At 40.5% G+C, this 25,721-nt stretch overlaps 1 protein-coding gene across 1 annotated transcript in view; it reads right to left on the bottom strand.

The window, feature by feature from the left end:
- Positions 1 to 25,721, bottom strand: part of Usp13 (ubiquitin specific peptidase 13 (isopeptidase T-3)) — a gene marked incomplete at its 5' end in the record, with an annotated part of 83,980 nt that overhangs the window by 5,897 nt on the left and 52,362 nt on the right. Inside the window, 7 exon segments of the mRNA XM_005383048.2 lie at positions 712 to 796; positions 9,883 to 10,036; positions 12,782 to 12,948; positions 17,713 to 17,856; positions 18,368 to 18,394; positions 19,748 to 19,870; positions 22,077 to 22,165. Coding sequence (XP_005383105.2) covers positions 712 to 796; positions 9,883 to 10,036; positions 12,782 to 12,948; positions 17,713 to 17,856; positions 18,368 to 18,394; positions 19,748 to 19,870; positions 22,077 to 22,165 — 789 coding nt within the window.

The raw sequence follows: 25,721 nt of genomic DNA, 5'->3' as shown, positions 1-25,721 counted from the left end.
TGTCCACAGGCCTAACCACTACCCTCCTCCAAGCGCACCTGCCCACAGGCCACAGGAAGGAGCTGTAGGAAGGATACTGCTGGGGAAGGTTCTAGAGAAAGTAGCCTTCCATTCTGTAACCATCTCATACCCGCCTTCACCACACATCTAAGAATTCTGCCAAGAAGCCAAGAAACCAACTGCAGGGCCATATTAAGCACTGAGCATGTAAGGTTGCCAGAAAGAAAAAGAAAAAATACTGGCTGTACAACTAAATTTAAATATCAGGTAAATAACAATTAACTTGTTAATATGTCTTATATAACATTGGGATAGGCCATTTTTGAAATATGTGTATACTAACAAATAATTCATTGTTTATCTAAAATTTAAATTAAAGCACCCTAGTTTTCTTGCTTTGTTGGCTAAATATGGTGATCCTATGGAGATTCCAAATAGGATACACATCTTTATGTTAGAAAGTCACCTTGATATGATGCCTGAAAGTGCCACTGAAACCAGCTCTGATACAATTCCTTACTAGCCAAGGCCAATCTATTCAGTCTCCTTGAACCTCAGTGTCTAGATGTATAAAATCGTTTTAAATGTAAATTCCTATAAGACCAACATGAGAACTAAATGAAATAACATACAAAACATCCAGTAGAGTATCTGGAACACAGTAATGGCTCAATAAAGCATACTATCATTTACCTTCTAAAAAAGACTCACCTTCCTTCTTTTTTGATATGGCATACATAATGGCCACTCATTGTAGATGTTCCCATGTGACTGATAAATGCAAACAGTTCATATGCTGTGAAAGAAGAAACATCTCGGTTACAAGGCAGCATTTCTAGAATCAAGAACACTTCTGATGAGATTATAATACCAATACCAATACAATCCAGCAACTGTTTAGGTTTGAAAGGCGAAGGCTATCTGTCTTACTATGTGGACAACACACACACACACACACACACCTCTGCATATTCTACCTGCAAACTCATCATAACAAAAACAGGACATAAACTATCAAATTAAAGTTGATATTAAATTCAAATCGGGAAAGGATTAAACATTCCACAGCCCAACCTGGTAGCAAACTCATAGGTCTAAAAAGGTTGTTCTGACTGCAACACTTTCAAACAACATGAGGGTAGACAAGTTGTCTCATCTCTCTGAGCCTGTTTCTTCACAGAAAAAATCCACTTTGCAGGGGTATATGAGACTTTTTAAAAATCCACTTTGCAGGGGTATATGAGACTTACATGAGCAATTCAGACTAAAATGTCATACAAATGTCAAGATTATGAGGACAGTGGCAAATAGCTGTTATCACTTACAGAAGAGGTAAATGTTTCACAAAAATTGTCTGATTTGTCACTTTAATAACCTATGTGGGACCAAACTTCAGGCTGCATGCTTTCTGAACAAAGAGATATATAACCTCCTAGAGAAGGAGGCTGATGTTTATCCTATAGCAAGTACCTCCTGCCAACAAGCAGGGTATGCTCACTGAATTAATTCCGTTCATGTGTTTTCTGCTAATCTTAGGCCCACACAATGTAAGGTAGCCTCCGTGGACTAGTACCAATCCACTCAGCAGACTGGTAGGACTCGGATGAGACAGTACAGAAGTTGTTTTACAATAATTTATGAGTAACATTCAGATCTGAATGCAATAAGTAAAAAGTCTGCACATTCATTTTTCTAGTCCTCAATTTTTATTAATTACACTCTCCAGGAAAAAGTATCGGTTTTGCAAAGGCCCTTTGTCTGACCCTGTCTCTTCCACTCTTTCTCTCTCTTGCTTTTCACTCACAGTTATTCACTCTCAGCTGTCAATCCCGGTCCTCATCTTACTCACACTGCAGCAGTGCCACACCAACTCTTCCTTCCTCAAACATGTGCCTCAGGGCAGGAGTCTCTCAGCTGTCCAGCTGCCTCAGCGGCTGTTCCGTACCTGTCTCCTTCGCTGGCACCTCCGGATCTCCTGGCTTTTGAATACTGTTGACTTGTAGTTTACACCTCAGACCGATTTTACCCTACGCTATCCAGGGCCTCTCTCTAGATGTTCTCACTTACTATCATGGCAGTAACGCGTACTGTGCTCATAATTTCATTTCCAGAATGTTCACTGCTCATATTATATAGAGATTTGTTTCCCGATGCCTTCCTGAACCCATTTATCAATTCTAAGTTCTTTAGTGGATTCCTTCAGATCTCCCGTATACAGATCAGGTCATCTGCAAACAGAGATAATACTACTCTTCCTTGGTAATGTGAGGGCCTTTTACTCCCTTCTCCGGTGTAACTGTATTGGTGAGGACCTCCTGGACAATGTTACATGGAAGCAGTGAGAGGGAACATCCTTGCCTTTTAGGAAGGAAGTCTTAATCTTTCATCTGAGTATCATATGAACTACAGGGTTTTTGCTTGTCTTGCAGGTACCGCTTATCAGGCCAAGGATGTTCCCTGCCATTCCTAGTTTATTCAGCAGTCTCCCCTCAGCACTGTCTGTCTCAGTCAATGACACTTACATTCTTTCATTCTGTCTTAATTCTCTCTCAAACTCTTTACATCTATCTAATCAATACATCCTATAAGTACTTCCTTTAAAAGATGTCCAGAAACCAATCACTTCTTACCATCTCCGCTTGTAACTCCTAACGCAAGTCACCATCATTTATTGACTTTACTGTTGCAAAAATGTCTTATCTGACTTCTTGTGTCCTCCCTTCTCCCTAGTGATGACTCTCAGTATGGTTTACAAGGTGGTCTTTTTTGCCAGGCATGGTGGCGCACGCCTGTAATCCCAGAACTCAGGAGGTTGAGGCAGGCAGATTATTGAGAGTTCAAGGACAGCCTGGGCTACAAAGTGAGCTCAAGGCCAGCTTGAACTGCATAGTGAGACCCTATCTCAAAAAGACAAAAAAAAAAAAAAAAGGTGGTCCTCCTAATGGAAGTCATATTACAGTCACTACTCTGCCAAAAATCCTTCCAGTGGTTTCCTACATCTCACAATAATATCTTACCCTTGTCTATGAAGTACCCTCATCCCTGCGTATGAAGAACTCTCATTCCTGCCTATGCAGTACCCACACCCTGCCTATGCAGGACCCCATCTCTTCTCATTCCTCCGGTTTCTCCACTCCAGCTACCCTGAACTCCTGGCTGCTCCGAGCACACCTAACACATTGTGGCCTTCAGGCCTTTACAGCTACCATTCCTTCTATCTAAAATTCTCTTTTTAGGTATCTTGTGACTCATGCCTCTCTTCAGTGAGGTCTCAGGTCAAATGCTACCTCACCAGAAAAGCCTCCCTGAGCCACCCCATTCTCACTCCGACTGCTCCCTGCCCCGTTATCCTGCTCTACTATCTCTATGGCAGGAAGTACCACCTAGTATGTCACATGCTTCCTTGTGCATTCATTTATCATCTGTCTCCTTTTACACCAGGATAGAATCTTTTTTTTTTTTTTTTTTTTTTTTGGTTTTTCTCCGGTACCAGGAACCGAACTCATGACCTTGCGCTTGCCAGCCAGGCGCTTTGCCACTGAGCTAAATCCCCAGCCCCCAGGATAGAATCTTAAAGGGTGTATAAATTGCTCCCCTCCACCCCAACCAGATCAAAATTACTAATTTCTTATACTGCTTAACACTTCTCTATATCACTTCACTATATCAAACACTTCTCTCTAAACTTAATGGTTCTCAGTCACTCACACTTTACTATAAATTAATGTACTCCATAGAGTGGCTTTCTCTTAACTTTCAATAGCATAAATAAATCAGAAGGTTTATTTGAAAGGAAGTTTACACGGCTTTCAAGGAAGCCACGGGCCCTTAACTTCCTTGGGAAGCCATACTTCCTGCCCCCTTGGTTCTCTTCTGGGCGGCATTCCTCAGAGAAGCCAGCAAGCAAGGAGTCCCACCTTTGAGAAAAGGAACTGTCTCTGCTCCCTAGCTGGAAAATCTCGGCTGCTGCTGAAGATGTCTGAGCAGTATGACTGAGGAGCCAGAGCAGGTTTAGAGTAATCACAGCCTAACTGCATGTTAATTATATTGCCAATCAGTAAGCTGTTTTTCTAAAGAAATTAAATACTCAGTAAGTGCAATATGGAAACAGAAATGATTTTGCAAATAACAGAAGCCCAGATAGGTCAGAGTGAAGCTTTGAACATTCCCACTCTTTTGAAAAGTTTTAAAATTTAACAGAAAGTTAGATGCTCGCTCTCAAAACTATGTAGTCCATGGCAGTAAACAGCCTTGCGAAAAATACACCTTCATCTCCACTTGAATACAAAAACTCATGTGAAATAGGAAGGTAAAGGAGAAAGCATACAGGCTTCTAATCAGATAGACCTAAATTCTGAACTGGTTCTACCACTACCAAATCACTTAACTTGTCACCATTTCCTCATCTGAATAGTTCCTGTCAGCAGGGAAAGAAAAGTGGGAGAGGAAGTGCCTGGCACATCATAGGTGCTCAATAAACGACAGCTAGTACTTCACCGTGTTCACAGTGTTAATGACCCTTTTAACCAATTTGTACATAGCATTTCAGTTTTGGAATGCCCATAACAATGGAATGGAATAAACATTTTTCTCTTCAAATTCTTATCCCTTGAATTTTTCTAGATAACATATATGAATTCTGTGCAAAAATTCAAAAAAAATGCAATCTTCTGCACAAAAAGGTTAAACTAACACTTAAATAGTCTCATGCAAAGACATTTCATCCTCCATCAGAAAGACGCACAATGTTGGTTGAATATTCCTTATCTAAAATGCTTGGGACCAGAAGTGTTTTGGATTTCAGGAGTGGTTTTTTTCTTCCAGACTTTGGAATAGGTGCATATACATATTGAAATATCTTTAGGATGGGACTTAAGTCAACCCGTAAAATTTATTTAAGTGTCATATACACCCTACAGTCATAGCTGGAATACAACGCATATGACATTTTCAGCATGTCTTCATTGCAACTGCAACCCATCACATGTGGAAATTTGCCCTTGTGGCATCTGGGTAATGCACAAAAAGTTTTGGATTTAAAGCTGAGAAATCTGGGACAAGCACCGTTCTACTGGATTTGACCTGAAGAGATACAACTGTATGGGGCCCTGGTAGACATCTTGCGGCCACTAGGGTCAACCTGAGAGTGGAACCAGCAGGCCCAGAGGAAGCTAGGTCGAGGAGTCCATTGGATGAAAGGGTTTGTGTCCTGAATCAAAGACGCCTGAATCCAGTCCAATTCCACCCACACTCCATCCCCGCCCCAGGCAACCTGCCTGCTTTTACAAGATGATACTTCTCTTTCGCTTAGACAACTTAGGCTCGGATCTCCCACTTAGGCAGAACTCTCAAAGCTGAACTTGCTTTTGTTTAGTTTGTTTTGGCTCCTCAAATAGTAATTATTACCCCCAAAACAATCAATCTAAACAGAACACACATATCCTCCAGTTTAACCTATAAATCTAACATAATTCCAATCAAACCCCTATGGAATGGCCTTGTTTTAGTTCAGTACCTGTAGAAAATTCAGCAGTAACAATTTTAAAAATACAATGGGAAAGAAGTTGATACATACATAACACAGAAAGTATAATTCTGAGACGTAAGTAAACCAGAAACACAAAGCATGTCACAGTTTTCCAGGGCAGAAATAGGTGTAGGAATGAATTAAAGGACAGGTAGAGCATGTTTCTGTATAGAAAAATTCAACACTGCAAAGCTGGGATGTATTCCCAAGTTAATCTACAATATATGAAACTCATACAAATCAATTTTTTAAAAAATACCTAAAAACCTCAATAAAAATGGCCCAAAGAAATGAGGAAGCCATGAACATAAGAAGAAAACAAACCGGGTAATAAAAAAAGAAAAAATATGCAAAGTGCTTGATCCCCACAACACTGCTAGGGAGGGCTGGGGGCAGGTGTCACCCATGTGGCCATCATGTGCCCAGTACTATGTTTCTGAGGGTCATGTGATAGTTAGCTGCATTAAAATTCTGCATTTCTCAGACACTTCACTTCCAGAGACTTATCCAAAAGCAATACTCACATGAAGGCCTAGCACTGTTCATTACAATGTAATTTTTAACAAAGGGAGAAAGTTAAAAACCGAACAAGGGTCTGCTACCTAAATAGTGATTAAAGCAGGTATCTGTTATAGTTCTATGAACTGAATTCATCCTTTAAAAAACTTGCTGGCAAGGCTGTGGGAAAAAAAGGAACCATTCTACATTGTTGGTTTGGAAGGTAAACTAGTGCAACTACTACGGAATTCAGTAGAGAGACTCCCCAAAAAAACTAAAGTTAGAAATTCCATGTGACTCAACTATTCCTTTCTAGGTATCTTCCCAAAACAGTTAAAGACATCATATTGAGTGATACATGCACACCCATGTTTAAGCAACACAAGTTGTAATAGCTAAATCTTGGAAGCAGCTGGTAAATCCATCAACAAATGAATGGATAAAGAAAATGTGGTGTTTATACACAATGGATTATTGCTCTGCCATACACAATAAACTGAAGTCATTTATAGGAAAATGGATGTACCTTCAGCCCATAATGTTAAGTGAAATAAATCAGACATATAAGCCTATTACATGGTTTCTCTTATATGAGAAGCCAAAAATATACATAAAGAGCAAAATAAAAGACAGGGAATAGGAAGTAGGGAGATAAATCTTTTTGAAATGGGAAGGTAATCAAGAGATGAAAAGAGGTGAGGGCAAAGGAATGAAAAACAAAAAAGAACTGAGACGTGGTATGCACACGTATCAGCTCCCCAAAGGGAATGCAATCATTGTGCAATGCAAACACGTACTAATAAAAAATAAAAATTGGGGAAAAAAATCATTGCGGTCAGTCAGGTGTGGTGGCATATGCCTATAATCCTAGCACTAGGGAGGCCATGGCAGGAGGATCACTGAGTTTGAAGCCAGTCTGAACTACATAGAAAAATGTTGCCTCAAAAAATAAAAAATAAAACAAAAAAAATCATTACTGTCACTTCAATATGGGAACACCTTCATTATTTGAAACTGTCCTGAAATAGTCCTTTATTTAAATACCTAAATGCATAAAATTAGATATATAAATTATGGTATACATATATAATGGAATATTTTAATATGTTTAATGATATTAATTTATGCATATATATTCCCATAATTGGGGAAATCTGGTGATGAAATAGAATGTCTTGAATGGAATGGTATACTTTTATAAATTTATGTATTTATAATCATTTTTATGTATCTGCATGGAAAGATCTGAAGAATATACACAAAACATTATTTCTGGGTAGTAGTATTGTAATTGTTCAGTTTCCTTTTTTTACATACATATATTTTCTCAAACTGCGAAAACAAACATCCTTTTCACTTAAGAAAAATAATATAGATGTTCATTTGTTACTTAAAAAAATGAAAAAGAAAGCAACGAGTGGCACGTGAGTTCAGGTGCCCGTGCAGCCAGGTGCAGGAAGTCACATTTTCCATTTCCTTTGATCCGTGCAACGTAACAGTGTTCCCCAAGTTCCTCCACACAGCTCCGACGGGTGGCAACAAAAACTCTCCCCAAGAGAGTTCCCACCACCTCCTGGCATTTATTTAATTCTGTATTCAACCAGTTATGTACTGATCACTTACCATAGGTCAGGCACAGTGCCAGAGAAGCCACTTTAAAAACATTTATTCTTTCATAAAGTCAAACTAAATATGTATTTGGCAAGTTAGTGTGGTCTCTGCTTTTTCCCCATAATTAAAACTTTCACCGACCACTGCCTTTATGTCCTGCATATCCTGCATATAGTTTCTCACAGCACATGTCACAGTGCTCCTTCCCCCGCCCTCGCCTCCGCCCCTGGAGATGGGCCCATGGTACCTCAAACGGTGCTTGGGGGCAGCACCGTGGCAGCCTACTGGACCAGGAGTCTCTGCAGATGGCCCTGAGGGACAGTAAGTAATGAGGGGATGATGTGGTTGTTGTTATTACTGACCATCCCCATCCAAGAGGGAGTGCTGAGTGCTGCCAAGCTCCACCAAAGAAGGGAACCCTCTGGAGCCAGATACCTTGGCATCGTTACAACAGCCCCATCCCGTGGTTTATTCCCTCTGTGAGGACTCATGGGCTCCAAAGTCCATTACGGAAAATCGATGAAACAGTGAGGACCAATGGACATGGAACACGTCATAAACCCTGCTCATAAATTATTAACTGGCCCATTACAGCTGCTAATGTTTCTGGGAACACAGTGATTTCTGAAAGTAATAGAAGACCTCTTAGATGAATAGGGAAATTTAGAGGACTACAGCCTATCATTTTCTTACCCAGTTAAGATTAAAACAGATGAAGAGGAAAGCTTCCATCCCCCTTTCTTTAGTTATAAATCTGTAAATACAAGTTATATCTCATAAGACCATTAATGTGTAGAACTTCACCTCTACGATTAGAGAAACAAATGTTGGTAATATAAATTTAATTAAAACCAATTGTTACTTATTCAGTACTTTCTATGCGTTAGACATCAAGAGTTTCATAAAATGGCCTCTACCCTCACAATCCTCCTCTGAATAGGAGGCACGGAAAGCTATATAAATAATTTTACTACAAGATCAACTTGATATTCAACACCTTACAGTGGCTGTGCACAGGCCCAGGCTCTGGAGGCAGACAGACTGCCTAGGAAGGAATTCTGGTTCTACCCATCACTACAGATGTGACCTTAAAGAGTTATACCCTTCTCTGTTTCTATTCCTTCACCTACAAAATAGGGATAACAAGGTATCCACCTCACAGGGCTATGAGAACTAAATATGCACAGATGGAAGCATTCTCAGTACTGGTATAATTATTACCAGTACATATGATAACCATGGGCTACTTATGACTGTAACAGGGATCTGGGAAATTAGACCAGAGAAGGGAATATGTGGCCAAGCTCTGAGGAACAGTGAGGGTTTCTGTATACACTGATGGGAGAGAAGGTTATTTCACAAACAGAGATTAATTTGAGCAAAGGCCTAAAGGTAGGTCACACAAAAGTTGGTGGCACTTGAGGACACTGGCACTACCAGGCATGTGAGCTGCAGGGACAGGAGGTGCAGAGGAAGTGACCCAGAGATGAGACGGGCTGGAATCCGACAGGAGGACATGGTGAATGCCACACTAAAGAGCTAGCCACCATCCTATAAGCAACAGCAATTCAAGAAGCAGAATATCAAAAGGGTTTGGGACACAGATTCTAGCATCTTGCCTCTGCACCTGGAGAGCTACGTGATGCTGGGCAAAGTACCTAACCTCTGTGCCTCTAGTTTTCTCTCCTATAAAATCAGTCGGGGTGATGACTAAATGAGTGTTCACTACAAAAAGGCAGAACTTTGCCCTGTGGCACCTTTTCCTGCCATCTTGAGGCAGCCCTTCCGAAAGCCACCAGCAGATAGCATTGGTACTAACACAGTCAAGGACAGGAGACTGCTTTTGTCCTGCTCAAAACCACCACCATGGCAACAAATGCTCTATTTTTGACAAAAGCTCACATGATCTACAAAGAAATTTTACCTCAAAGAGACAAAGTGAAAATGGTACTAAACTTACACACACACACACACACACACATACAACTATTACTACTAGTAGGTACTAATACCACTACCACTACTACTAGGTACTATTACTAGGTAGTAGATATGTTCTAGGTACCTAGATTTTATCAGATCACTGTGGCTTATGCAAAGTGACAATAGGCACCATTTATGAGAAGACAAATTCTGTGCTAACTTTTGAATGACAGCGAAGGTTCAGATACATAGTGATGAGGGAAAAGGCATGAACTGAACACACAGTCATGAATTCTGAGACAACTTCTAGGGCAGGAACTTACTTCCAGATCCATCCTTGACTCTAGGTCCTTCAGGCTTGGCCTCCGAAATAATGTTGGCATTGGCATTATTCTCCATCTCAATCACGAAGTCGCTGTCCTCTTCAAACTCAGGGTGGCTAAAGATCCAATCCAGTGCTCTTTCCAAGTTATGGTTCTAATAAAGTGAAACAAATTTATAATGCATGAGGTCCCCGGGCCTCACTATATCCTGACCATTTGAATTACACATCAAGCAGCTAGGAGAGGAGGGCTGAACTCATTAGTCCTAAGTGGCTCTGAGTAAGATGTTCTGACTGCACGGCATGCACACTGGCCTGGCACTCTGCAAGTCTCCCAACCAAGGTCTGTAATTGGATTCACCGGAAAACAGTTTGGACCAGCGGAGTAGCATTTCCAAAGCTATCAGTCTCAGCTCAGCACTTCTGCAGGCTGGTGCTGATAATGATGGGTACAGAGTGCCAAAGGGGCACTCATGTAAGTGCAGCCTCCTCTACAGCCAAGATAAATGGACAAACTACTTTCTCTAGCAACTTTATTTTCTGTAAGTAACTCTACAAGACATGGGGCACTAACAAGAGTATTGTGTTAGTGCCTCCTCTCCCCAAATGTTGGTAGAATGGCTGAACTGCACTAGAGACAAGACCAAGGGTTTAGTTAATGATTAATTGTTTAAAATGAACTCTCTACAGTTCGAATGAATTCACCATGAAAGATTTTTTTCCAGCCTCCCTTATTTGTGAGGTCACTGGGAGATTAAAAACTTTGTGTAAATACTGTCAGAAACTCCAATGAAACAGTCAGACAAGTAAAATAAGTGAGGTATAACAAAGTACCCTGTTGAGATATCGTAAGCACTTTAAAGGGAGACAGGTCATTCTAGCCACACCTCCATGAGCCACACGAGAGCCTCTGTGATCTTAACCACAGAGCCTAGCAGGCAACCTCGGGACAGGCAGGAAGGAACTGGTAGGAGATGTCCACTCAAAAGTGGGTTACAACATGGCAAAGAAAGGATTTAAAAAAGGAAAGCACCTTCTCTAATTATCAAACACATTTCCATACATAAACTCCTTTAGTTTCATGGTCCTTCCTCTCCTAATAATATCAGGATATTCCTAACAACCAGCAGGACCTTCTCTCTCTGCAGACAGCAACAGCAGCAGAGAATTCCGAGGAGCCATTTTCAGGCCTTCTATGAGGACTTTAAAGACACATTTCTCCAAGGTCTTCATATCCAAAAAGCATTATTTTACCCAAAGAAATTTCTTTTTTTTTTCAAGACAAAATGATAGAAATTTACAGTGGTTGCTACATTACATACTGTTATCTTCAACAAAATTGCTCAGTCCATTAGACATAAGAATGTAAGATTGATCAAAGACAGTAACAAATTAAAAAAAAATTTAAAAAAAACTGGAAATGATGCAGAGCTTCACCATACAAAATAGTAGGAGTTCAACAATAGTTCTTATACTGCATATTGTTTTTGGATCAGTCATTCTAATTACCAAAGTCAAGCGTGTGAAATTGGTCAAGAAAAAAGAAAATTTTAAGCATTGACTGTTCCTCTCAATAAACTACAGACATCAGCAATACACCTATTCCAGCTATCCTTATATAGACATATAGATTTTGCTTTCCATTTAAAAAAACCAACATAACAAAAACAAATACATAAACAAAACAGTATAGAGAGCAATAAAAATGATACAGAATTTCAAAACAAGGTAATAGGATATTAACAATGGTTGTTATACTACACAATGTCATCTTCAAAATGGTTACACATATAACCAGATACAGGCATGCAAGACTGATCAATTACACATTAACAGTTCCTGTCAATAAACCCACAGATATGAGTAGCACAATTATCCTAGCTATCCTGTGTATACATATACATATTTTTCCCCCCTTCTTTCTTTTTCCTCTCCCCTCCTTCATCCCAGTTGCTCCTTCCTATTTGAGCAGTTTCTTTTCCCTTTCACAATATCTATTGTACCTTTCAGATTTTATTTACTCTTTCAGGTTCTTATACTAGGGAGGAAATATGATGTTTACACATGTGAATCTGATTTATGACACTAATGAGTATGGTCTCAAAGAAATTTCTTACTAAACACATAATTTCACGTATTCCTCTTTGCTTTAGGCCACAGCATACTTGAGCTCAAATCTGTGAGACCCACTGTACTGGTTAATCTTAACTGTCAACTTGCTAGATTAAGAGACACCTGGAGAGGTGACTGTATTTGAAGGCTCTACTCCTGAGTACATTAACCCACTAATATTCCCAGCGCAATGCGCTGTGAGGACGCAGGGCCCCTCTGGAGGTGGGGATGGCCTTTGGAGGGTCTATCTCTCTCTCTGGCCCTTCCCCTTACTCTGCTTCCCAGCCACCAGCAAGTGAGCAGCTTTGTTCCACCACAGCCTTCTGCCAGGATGTTTCTGCTTTGGAGCCAGCAGATCATGGACCAAAATCTCCAAAAACATGAGCCAAAAATAAACCTCTCCTCATTTAAATAGCAAGTTTCAGGTAGTTTATTACAGTGATGGGAAAACTTACCAATACACCCACTAACAAACATTCACAATGATATGGCCTTTCCTGCAGTTGGGTCATCTTGTCCTAGTTTTATCATCTCATTATGCTTAAATTTGCTGTACGAGTCCTTCAAGCATTTAATTTAGCTTTATATACTATATGCAAATAAATCTTAATGGGCCAAGGTGAGGTACACAGTCCCACACACATGATTCAAAATGATCAAGGGTATTGAGAAGTTATACTTCTACTGAAAGAAATGCAGACCACCTCCAGTATGAGGAGAGTATTCACACGCACACGCGCGCACACACACACACACACACACACACACACACAATTTCTCATGCTCACCGTTGCTCGCAGTGCCTGCACAGCCTGATTTCTCTGGAATCCCATGGAAGTAATGATAGCTACAATCTCCTCTGGAGGCTGGTTATCCAATCCAGTAGCACCAAATACAGAGGCTCCAGCAGATGCTGCTCCTCCATAGCCAGGCATGGTCAATGGTTCAGCAAAGTCTGAGGAAAATAAGCATGCTCAAACCTTTTAATTGTTTTTTGGTTTTTTTGGCCTGGAAATGGACAACATTTGAGGGTTAAGACAGAAAAATGCCTACAACATGACAATAATCAAGACAATCTGGGGCTTGCATAAAAGAGATAAAAATCAACTGAATCAAACTGAAAGTTTAGCATAAGGCCATATATCTATGGTCAATTGATTTTCAACAAGACTGCTGAGTAAAGAAAGGATACTTTTTTCAACAAATGGTGCTGGAACAAGTAGCTGTCCACATCAAAATAATGAAGTCAGACCCCCCGATCCCTCACCATAAACAAAATTAACAAAATGGATCATGTACCTACATGTAGGTGCCAAAACTATAAACCATTTAGAAGAAAACACAGAAGCAAACCTTTGCGGCATTGGGCTAAGTGATGGCTTTGTAAAGGCAACACAAAAAGTGCAAGTCATTAAAAAGTACATTAGTCTTTATTAAAAATTTAAAGTGTATGCTTCAAAGGACACCATCAAGAAATTAAAAAGACAGCAGAATAAAAAATACATATAAATCATATATTTGATAAGATACATGAGCTAAAAATAAACCTCTCCTCATTTAAGTTGCAAGATTCAGGTAGTTTATTACAGTGATGGGAATGCTTACCAATACACCCACTAACAACATTCATGATGATATGAAGTTTCCTGCAGTTGGGTCACCTTGTCTCAGCCTTATCATATCATTATACTTAATAAAAGTGATATATTCTAGATACAAGAATATATCTAGATTATAAAAAGTATCCAAAAATATAAAAAGAACTCTTAGAACTGAACAATAAAATGACAAATAACTTCATTAAAGATAGGCAGGAGCTGGGGATTTAGCTCAGCCGCAAAAGCGCCTGCCTGGCAAGCGCAAGGTCGTGAGTTCGGTTCCCGGTACCGGAGAAAAACCCAAAAAACAAAAAAACAAAAAAACAAAAAAACATTAAAGATAGGCAAAGGATTTCTATTCTGAGGGTACAAGTTCCAGGAGCAGCAGAAATTACAATTATCCAGCTACAAACTGTCTTAGCCATTATTAAATAACATTATTAAATAACATTATCCAGTTACAAACTGTCTCAGCCATTATTAAATAACATTATTAAATAACAGTTGCCCAGTTTCTGATCCATTTTCAGCATTTCTCCAAGGATTCTTTGAAAAAATAACCATCAGGTATCACTGTCAGTCACATTGGAAACATTCTGCTTTGTTTTTTGCTGGTTCTACTTGGATTTTATTCAGAAAAAAATATACTTTAAATGACAGTTCTGGGATAGGCTGACTCTAGAAGATCTCTGGAAAGCAAAGTGACAAACAGTTCACTAAGAAATGCTTTGTCAAGGAAATAATATGAGCATGAGTCTGAATCCCTTCAGCTCAGACCACTTGATGACTTTTCTTGTGATGCCTATTTGTTGCCTCCAAGCTTGTTGGTAAAGATGGTACCAGTACTGCATTGGATTGTTCTGCCCAAGATTCACTCATATTGTATTCAGATCTTTCAACATTTCAACCATGGCTACAACTCACCATGGATTCATCTATTTCACCCACGCTGTGAAGAGTGGGCTGATCTATCATTTCATGAAAGTATTACTTCTGTTAAGCCTTTGGTGGAGATAAGGGTCAGGAACCTGCTTTACCATTCTTAAAATAACTTCAAAGTGATTATTTTATTTGGTTATTACAATGTGCTTTGTGTAAATAAGGCAGGAATGGGAAAAAGGTGAACCTGAGGCCCAGATGTTTAAGCAAAGCAGATCTGTAATTATGGATTCTGTAAGTTGAGTCACTCTTTAAAATAAAGAAAAGAAAAATTTAAGACAAAACTGTCATTCAATGTATTGGTACTGTAGTGATGCCTCAGATTACTGAAGAGATGTCACAGTAACAGAGGTGATTTCCTAAGTTCTCTATTGCAACTCATTTTAAACGTTATTGCATATCTCCATTATCATGGAAATTATAGAATATAGCTCAAATATATTGCAGATTTCTTACAAACTATTAGTTCCTTGATATTAACTCACTCAGGCAATTGTTGCTTTTGTCCACTGGTGATGTAAGATGTGAATACAAGCTCAGTGGAAGCCAAAAGATTTGATGACAGTGAAGTTGCCAAGATGAGCTCATCAGTCATTAGTTCCCCAAGTCTGTTTTTCATTGACCTATAACAGAACTAGTATAGCAGTTGTCCAGGAACTGTTGCTGACAGTCCTTGAATGACACAGGCTTGATGAAAATGATCTTCCAGTCTTAGGATGCTCAATACTGTATAATTCTAGAATTGCATGGACTAGTATTTATCCCACTCAGGGTCATCCTCTTAACATTGTGCTACAGTACATAACAGAGGATCAGGTAGATGTTCTCTGAGTGAGAATAACATGGAACAAATTATAGGATGCAGATATGTTTTCCTTAGAAGCAGTCCCTATGTTCACGAAAGTTTCTAGTGGGTATCACATCACACAACACTTACTATAATTTCTTCCTAGATTACAAATAATTATTGATCTAGGGTCAGTGAATTGTTGCTTCCTGAGTGTTATGGCTTGTATTAAGAAGTCTGTCCAAAACCTCAAGTGCTCATAGGTGGTGCTTTGCAGAGGTGACTGGATCTAGGGTGTGTGAATATGGATTAACGGTGTGTGATAACTAAATAGTCCATTGATTGGTGCAGCATTGTTCTGGGTATGGATAACGGGAAGGCCCACCCTGGGTGTGGGTAGCATTGTCCAATAGGTTTATAGTCTGGATGGGATAAAAGAGAAAAGAAGGCTCACTGCTGCTGCCTCCTGCCTACCCTGCCGTGGACTGTTTCTCCTCTGCCACACCTCTCTGCGACGCTGCCCTGCCTTGGAGCCAGCTATGGACTGAAACCGCTACAAACTGTGAGCTGAAATAAATCTCTCCTCCTTTAACTAGTGGTTGTTGGATATTCTGACACAGAGTTTCCCCAGGGTTCTCCTGTTATGCTTATGAGATTCCAGTCCCTTTCCTCAGCATACGTAACAGGTTCTTTTTATGTTCCACTTTCCTGCCCACTGGTGAATGTTATTTAAAATGACAGTATAGCGGATAGTTTTACCTGAATACTTATTTCATATTCACCCCCCCCAAGACCATTTATAGTTATTACACAACATGGATGTAAGATGTGAAACCCAGCACAGTATCATCCATGTAAGGAAAACGAAGGAGTTCTATTATGAAGGCCAGGCAATAATTTCCCAAGTTATTCATGTGTATTGACTGCGTTCAGTTTCTGCTAAACTTGAGCATAATTGGCCTTGAGTTCCTTTTTTAAAAAAAACTCATGGAAGAAAAGCAGGTTTATAGGGTCAGATTATATCTCCTACATGGATTGGATTCTGGACTGAAAATGGTATGTCCATGAGATTAAATGACCTCGTTTACAAAAAAAAAAATTAAATAAATAAATAAGTATTGTTTTAAAAACTGGGCAAAGAATGGAACTGGGGGTGTAGCTCCTTTACTTATCGTGCATAAGACCTGAGGTTCGACCCCTAGCACCACCAAAGAGCTGGAGGTCAAAAGACTGAATGGACAATTCCCCAGCAAAGACATATAAATACATGAAAAGATGTTCAACATCACTGGACTCTCCAAAAATGCAAATCAAACTCAGGTAACATTCCGCATCCACTGGAACAGGTATAATAAAAGAGATAATAACAAGGGTTAGTGAGGTTGTGGAGAAAATGGAACTCTTATTTATCATTGACAGTAATGTAAAATGGTATGGTCACTCTGTACAATAGTTTGGCAGTTCCTCAAAAACTTAAACATGAAGTTACCATATGACACAGCAATTCTACTCAAGTGAAATGAAAACATCTATCCACATAAAATATGCATGCAACTGTTTACAGCAGAATTATGAATAAAATCTCAAAGGTGGAAACAATCCAAATGCCCATTAACTGATGAGAGGATAAATAAAATGCAGTACGTCCATACCATGGAGTATTATTTGGTCATAAAAAGGAATGAAGTACTAGCATATGCTACAAAACACGAACCTTGAAGACATTATGTCAAGCCATAGAAAGTAGACACAAAAGGTTTCATGTTGTACTATTTATGTGAAATATCCAAAATAGACAAATTCACAGATCCAGAAAGTGACTACCAGGAGTTAGGAACAGGAGGAGAATAGGAAATGACTGCTCATGTATGCAGGATTTCTTTTAGGTAGACAACAACATTCTAAAATGGTAATGTTTGTATAATCACAAGTTTACGGGCCAGGGATATAGCTCAATGGCACAGCACCTGCCTGGCAAGCACAAGGTCCTGAGTTCGATTCCCAGTACCAAAAAAAAGTCATAAATTTACTAAAAACATTGGAATGCACATTGTAAGTGAGTGGACACAGGAATTATATCTTAACAAAGCAGACAGAAGCAGCTAACTGAAGGCCTCCATTTCGTCACCATCTCAACATCTTTCCAATGACCTTTCTGCCACTGAACTATATATACATTTTAGAACAGAGAGCTATGTCTCATTAAAGTTGTATTTGGAAGAGGAAAACGAAGAAGAAGAAAGACAGGTTGTGACTTCGTTCAACTACTGCAGAATATTATACACTGAGAAGTCATTTTTCTAGGGACACAGTCCCAGGGACAAGGAGAGACCACAGCTTAGTATTACTGAGGACCTACCAATCTCGAAAACCCTTCCATAGTCCCACGACCTACCAGGCTCTTCCATGTGGACGATGATCCAGTTGAAAGCCACCTCGGCCCCCATGTTGCCAGTGAAGTACACAGCCTTCCGACACGCTTCTAGAGGGAAGCCCATCTCGGCCAGCTGCATCACCGATGACTCATCAATGTCCGAGGCTGCAGGCACAAGAAGATACTCAGATGTGAAAAAGTAAACTCTGCATTTCCTCTGGTCCTAGTGGCCCTTCACCCCCTTGCCCACCTGTTACCCAAAGAAGCTGCTATTTTGGGGGGTGTTAGAGGGTGGTTTTACTTGTCTGAACCCACTTAAGTACTAAACTATTTGATGGGAGAAATAGCACCACTAGGTGAACATCAGTAGCCAAGTCAAGATTTCCATTCAGGCCTGGGTGGCTTTCACACTAATGGTCACGCTCCAGAGCTGCTCGGGCACTCAGGGCAAGTCTCATTACATCACACTCCTTACGCCACTCTCCTTACACTGGCTCACATTTGCTCCTTACCCAACTTGCAGACAAAGAATTGTTCCCACCCGGGAAGGGCTTCACATACACACAAACAGAACAGTGCCTCCGGACGACAGTGTAACAGACAGCGCTGTCACAGAAAAACACGTCAGACTAAAAACAACTGCATGACACCCAAACACATTTTAAAAGGTACATACGGTCTATCAGTTGGTTCATCAGACGATCTGAAAATTAAGGGAGAAGGGAGAAAATGAGACCAAGCCAATCCATGTCAATGAGTTGAACTGAAAGTAAAACCATAGATCCAAAGCATTCCCCAACTCCCTCAACCCTGAGGACCCCACATAGACCATCTCAGCCTGCACAACACAAGGTCTTTAAAACAGTGAGGGAAAAGAACAGGTTTTAGGCATTTAGAACTGATAAACCATAATGTTTAGATTGGCATCTTAACAAACTAAGTAATTTCTCTGGCTATATTTCTAACTCTGCATAATTACAACCAAGGATTCTGTTTTTGAACATTACAAAAAGGGGTACTAATAAAGCAGCTTGTGTGTCTCTGGTGCTTGTGCACCTCCTTTCTCTAACCCCCGTAAGGAGGTCACTTAGGTCCCTAACTCCTGCTCACAGGACCCAGAGGGTCTCATGCACAGTTCCTGTTTCTGGTCTGTCTCTGCACGTTAGCATCTGACCTCCGGCTGGAGAACAGTACAACAGACAGGCCATCGTTCTCACATCCCATCTGGCTCCTGTGGACTTCCTTACTCTTCTTTGGCACCAAATATCACCAATAACACTGGGCCACTGATGGGAAGCCTTCGGCACAGAGGCCCCGGAGTCCCCTCTCATTATTAGCTAATTTACCTGACAACTCATTAGGAAGACAAAAAGTAAACAGTTGAGCAAACAAAGCCAGAATGAAGCTGATTTCAATCGAATAACTACCTGAGCTAATAATTAAACCAAGGATTTCCTGACATTATTTTTAAACCTGCAAAGACGAAAGTTTTTTCATGAGCTTTTCCTGTTTAAAGTTATGTATTCTTAACAATGACCGACTTGAACAGTCACAGAGTAAACAAGAAACTCAAACCAGTCCCCTGCTGTGAAGCAATAACAAAACGGGGCGGCGGGGAGGGGATGGATGATCAAGCCTTTTAAAATCACCACGCCCTATTGAATTTCTTTTTTCTGGTTGTCCAAGAATAACACAGCCTACTGTTATTTAGTAGACCTAAACTAAAAGCTTACTGAAAAAAATACTCTTATTCTTCTCAGTAGGGGGGTAAACATTTTTCTTCATTTCCCATTTGAAGGAAGCAGAAACGGGAAGAAGCCAAAGCCAGAGGCCACATCATCTAAAAACTGTCCATTCCAACTATTCATGCCGGGTCTGTGCCTCTTACAACGTGAAGTCTAAGTTTACAGCTGCAGCCACACCTCAGAGCTGTGCGTCTATGCAGGGTCACAGCACAGGAATCCATCCAAGGAACCAGTAAGAGGCGGAGTAAAGTGACTGCTCTGTGCAGGAGGGTGGAAGGAGAGAACATCCTCCCGGCGGAGGGACACAGTACCTTTTGAGTCATCAGGAATGACTATGGGGGGGCTGATGTCCGGAAGTTCCTCCTCTCCCGGCTGTAACCCTCTGGCTCGGAGATGGTTGATATCAAGGAGATCTGGCATATCAATAGAAACATCTGCAAAATGAGAGAGATTATATGGACCAGACTCTCCATAAGCTTACAACCATTTTAAAACCAGCACTACAAACTCTACATGCGTGTATCGAAGCAGAGCTAAAGGAGGCTTTTCCGCATATACATCCCAGGACCAGGAGCGTCACTAGACTAACGAAAGATTAATGGAGAGTCTGGCGAAATACAGAGGGCGGCAGGATTTCACACCAAACAAGAACAAATCAGTTCAGCCTCAGGCCACAGACTGCAGCCCGTAGATCATTTGTGGCCCCGACACATTCTGCCTGATCTTTTTAAAGGTTAGCAATATGTTCCAAGTTTTAAATAAGTAGGTTTAATTTACAAATTCAGTTTCCAGCTTATTTCAAAAACCATAAAGCTGGAACACATTCTTCCCTGGGAACAGCTGTCTAGAGCTGATCTTCAACGTGCGGCCTGTAAGTCTGCAACAGTCTGGCACAGACCCTCTGCTCCCCGTCACCCTACAGTGCTGAGCATCATACTTGTGCTATTCTGAGGCTTAGGGCAGAGAAGTGTTTTTCGATGTATTTAACCAGAGTGGGACTATCCAAGCAAGATCAAGATGGCTATGTACTTCTCATACCCAGTTTACTTCTTACATATACTATGACCACTCTAAGGTGATAAATGAAGTTAAAAAAAATTCACTGGATTTCAAGTGTATTAGTCCTTGGAATACATTTTTAAAACCTACTGACTCAGTTATCCTTATGTTGACTCTCTCAAATTCAAATTTATCAGCCTAGCAGCATGTCAGAATTTAGTACCAGGCATATTCAGATAAGATAATAACTAAAAATAGATTCAGATGCTGGTGCAGGATATGTCTTTCGGACTATCAAAGAAAACCTGAAAAATATTGTCCCCCAAATCTTGTATAATGCCAGGTATATAAAATCATATTTTAAAACATCAAACCAAAGAACAAAGCTAAGCTTTAAAACATTTTCAATTTCAGGGGGTTAGCAAAACCAAACATAAGGTCTGACCAACAAAATTGATATAAATGTTCCTCAAGGGAAAGATTCAGGTTCAATAAAAAGTTTAGGTTGAGCTTTGGGACTCTTCTCAATTCAATAAGTCAATGAAATCTGATTCAAATTTTTGTTCTTTTATAGAAATCTCAAGGACAAAGAAAAATAAGAGAACTCTTTTTCAAAGCTGCTCAAAGCCATCAGAACAAGTCAGGTACTTCAAGATTCTCTCGGGGACCTGCAGAGTGCTTGGGGGGATCAGCATCCTGCCCTCAGGGCCCTCTGTCCCCAAGTCTATCACCGCAGCAAAGCGGGGCCTCCTGCAGCACCAGGACAGACCAGGACAACTTCCACAGCAAAGCCCTGTGTACCCAGAGCGCCAGGGTCTCCTGGGAGGTCTCTCCAGCTGATTCTACGTCCTTCTTACCCCTCCCCTTCAGTGAGTGCTCTGTGAACCGTAAGACTTGCCTTGTCTGGCTTTATTTTGTTTCCCTGAGGGTTCAAAAACAAAGACTGTGAGACTGACAGTCTGAAGTATTTTCTCAAGAAAATACTTCCGCTGCACTGAGGACAGCCCAGGAGCTCTGTGCTCAATCACAGTGGTGGAAAACACGGCCGGTTGTGTATTGTCTGAAAGGTGCGCCTTTAAAATTAGCAAGAAGCAAGCGCAGTGAAGCCAAAATCACATTCCTTTTTGACTGCTTAGTGCCACTGTTTTTATCTTAGTATGGGTAAAATCTGTATGATTTATGTGAATCTCCTTAGCTGCACCTGCCTGCCTCAGAGGCAGAGTTCATCTTCAACTACTTGCCACTCCAAGTGTGGTCTTTGGGCCAACATTCCCTCAGAGCCTGTCAGAGATAGAATCTCAGGGCCCGCCCCCGCAGACTGCCAAATCAGCATCTGCATTTTACCAAAATCCCAGGCCATTTGCATGCACAGTGCCACTGGGCAGGTGCCGTTTATTTGCCAATGTGGGATCGGGCTTTCGCTCTTAGAATTCAGTCATTCTTGGAGAGGAGGCTAAGCAGGTGGTAATGTGTACTGTCAGCGCTCACCATACACTCTGATTTGAAACAGAAAGGTGGGACTGACGGAGAGAATGAATGAAATGGAACTGTTTGTGGCAGAGCTACCCGGGCTCCTTCACAGTCAGGGCTTTCAAATGGTTAGCTTGATGTTTTAAGCAAAAACATGCAAAAGGTACCTACCAAATTTTTTGGGAACCCAGTCAAGACCAAAAGTGAACTTCTTTATCTGCACTACCAAGTATTCGGGGAATGAGGCAAAGCGAGATGTTCTGAGAAACACAAGGGGAGTATATCAATCAAACACGGCAAAAAGAATGGCGAATACAGTTCACAAAGTACAACAAGCGCTGTGGGAAGCCCACCTTGTAACCCTGAGGGTCAGCCCAAGAAGAGGGACACACGCAGTCGCACAAGCACGCACACACGCGTTCATTCCTACTCGCTTGTCCCGGCCGCTCCACAAGCAGAAAATGTTTTACTGTGGGAGAATGCTGTCCCTTCAGAGTGATTTGGGGCCAATTTCAAAACTACTACTTTTACTTTGCTGTGACATTTTATACTTCCATTTGCTTTGCTAAAATCCTTGTTGGAATTTAGAGTGTATATTTATAGATCTTTATAGGCAGCGTCCGTAAAACTCTGCAAGTGGCCCTGAAACACCACCTCCCTCCTCTCCCCTACCCAGAAGCACTCTGGCAGCACAGAGGTGGAAGAGGTACAGTTGGGTTTTTTTTTGGTTTTTTATTTTTGTTTTTTTTGGTACCAGAAACCGAACTCAGGACTTGTGCTTGCCAGGCAGGCACTTGTGCCGCTGAGCTAGATCCCTGGCCCAAGAAGTACAGTTTGACTTTGGTTGAGGCTGGCTACTGGAAATGCCAGGACCTTATGAAATACTAAATACACAGTCACATGATCTTCAGAGTAGCTATGTTATGGCAATCTCTGGTAAAATATCTAAATCTGATTCTTAAATTTTAAAGTTAATACATATGTACAATATCTTGAGTTTGATTCAAACCTTTAGGAAGGCCAAATACCAGGAGCTGGGTTTGACAATTTTACACAACAATTACTTCATTTGTAAATGAAATTTATACTTGTTCTGACCTAATTCATGACGTATTAATCATCTTAGTTTAACACTACTTCTATTTGACTATTAATGAGTGGTGGGTATACGTAAAGAAGAAAATGACCTGTAGACAGGTACTACACACACCTTTTATATGAAAGATTCTGGAACTCCCTCGGCCAAAGTCCACTTTTCAAATCTGAGCTACTGCCTTCTATTTGGAATGCAGAGGGCGGGAAATTCACAAAGCAAATGCAAATGCACTGCTGCCCCCTAGTGTAAAGGAGACGCTATAGCGGGCAAAGCATGGACAAAAAAGTAGAAACATGTGAATACACTCTTTTAATTCACTCAAATCTGGGTAAATCACTGACCTCCTGAGGCTCCGCTTTTACATCTAAAAATCGGACTTACTAATGACATCTACTTCCAGAGCTATACAATGTTCGTGAAATAATGTAAAACCTTTCGGCACACTAGAAAGAACGGCGTACACCTAAGGAATCAGAATGAATTCTGTCAACCCATGAGATTTTGGACACTGAATTGGTCTGTTATTCACCTGCATTACATCCCAGAAAAGCTAAATAACTTCTCTACAATGCAAATTCTCCATCCACAAGGATGGAAGAAGGGTCTAGGCAATAGCGTAAGGGAGCTTTGTCATCCTAAGAAATTATTATCCTGGCTCTCTCTCTCCAGAAATTTATGTTATCTCTAACTGGGTTTTCCAACCTTTGGGAAGTGGTAACTAGCATCACCCTTATTTAAATGTAGCCAAGTCCTCAATTTCACCATCTGGTATTATGAGACTTTCAACTAATGTAAAAACTACCTTTCTAACCTTCTCTTCTTAGTTAACTTAAAATCTGGAAATATATGTAACAGTGAAATCAACCAAAGTCATCAGGACACCAGTGAGTTGTAAAATGTGATGCAGGAGCCCAGGAGTCCTGCTGCTGGTCCGTGGTGGTCAGTATCCAGGGGAAGGTCCAGTACCAGGGGAGGGAGAGGGGACAAATGTGTGCTCGGAGCAAGGATGGACAGTAATTTACTCCATCATGCTGTGATGGGCAGCCACCAGCCAAAAAGCACGAGAAAGCAGACTCGATGGTTCCCACGCTGTGCTTCCCCTATTAGGTAAACATTCTTTATTCACCTCTGAAACCTCCATGGGGGCTTAAATTGAATCATACATGTAGTAACTGCTCAAAACATATATGTTCAAATTAATCTAGAAAGTGGTATTTTGCACTTATTAATAACAGTTTGGAAATATCGTTTGTTCATCAAATCCAGGCAAAATCAGAAATTATGTTCTGCAGGTTCTTTTATTCTTAAAATTCCTGGAGTTACAATTTTTCTTACAAAGCTATGCATTTTTAGGAAAGGCTATCAGACTGTAAATCATTCAACAAGGGATTCAGGCACATCCAACCCATGGCCCATAGGGTGCTCACCTCTGTTTGGAATGTTATAACAAAAAATTTTTTTTTAAAAAAGGAAATTTTGTTATTTATATATATTAACTATGTCACATATTTTACGTGCAACCTAAGTCAATTCTTTTTCACTCAATGTGGGCCAGGCAAGTCAAAAGGCTGGCTACCCCTAGATGGATAACCAATGTATTTCAAAAAGTTGTTATGGTAATTAAATGAATTAAGACATCTAGAGTGTCTAGAATAATCCCAACAACACTACTGTGTTTTCTATTGACAATCTATTAACATTGTTTAAAATATGACAATTGGGGGCTGAGGATTTAGCTCAGAGGTACAGTGCTTGCCTAGCAAGCACAAGGTCATGAGTTCGACTCCCGGTACCCGAAAAAATATATAAACAAAATAAAATAAAATATGACAATTGCTCACTAATTATAATTAAGGCAAAAATACCATGCAGACTTTATTAAGAAAAATAAAATACCACCCATCCCTTTCTCTGAAATTATTAAGACTGTCTCTGTATTGAAAACCTGGCCACCATAAACAAATATGAACAAAAAATATGGTTCTACACTTTCTACTAAATATGCTGAAAATATGATAATCCAGCACACTCAAATCATACACTCTCAAGAAAAACAAGAAGAAACCGAACGATAATAGTAGTAGCAATTGCATCCCGCAGTTACTCCGTGCCAGGCACTGTGTGAGGCACTTAACGTGGCTTAGTTCCTTTAATCTCCACCTCAACTGTAAAGAAAGCACTTCCTTTGTCCCCCACTTAGAGATAAGGAATGTGAGGTCACTTGGGCAAGGTCACGCGCCAGTAAGTTCTGGAATGGAAACTCAGAGGCCGCCGACCTAACCCACGGAGCATGTGCTCCGAACCCACGCCGTGCTCTTCTCCCCATGAACACTAAAAGGGAAGTGAAAATCTCTCCCTCTGAACCCTTTAGCTGGGAGCTTCTCAGGGCAGGCAGCAACCAGGTCTTGTCTAGTTCACTGCCTAGAATACACTAGGTGGGCTACCATTCGCTGAGTGAATGAATGTTCCAAACACTAATGTTCTTCCCAGATGCCATCTGTTCAGAATCATTTTAGGAAAAGATAATTAAATCTGGTCTGTAATTACCAATTTACATTGGTCTCTCTCATGAGAGCCAAGATTTTTAAGACATTGTTTGCCCTTTCCTGGCCTTTCAGGCTTCAGATCTAACAAAAAGAAAACTTCAAGATCCCAAATTATCAAATGTAGACTGAGTTATAGCCTACAATGCTGAAAATAAACAGTTTTTAGGAATCCAC

The sequence above is a fragment of the Chinchilla lanigera genome, unplaced genomic scaffold (genome assembly GCF_000276665.1).
Source record: "Chinchilla lanigera isolate Chin_1 unplaced genomic scaffold, ChiLan1.0 scaffold00019, whole genome shotgun sequence".
NCBI classification, from domain to species: Eukaryota; Metazoa; Chordata; class Mammalia; order Rodentia; family Chinchillidae; genus Chinchilla; species Chinchilla lanigera.
The sequence above is the reverse complement of the archived record's forward strand: the minus strand, read 5'-3'. Positions and strand labels throughout refer to the sequence as shown.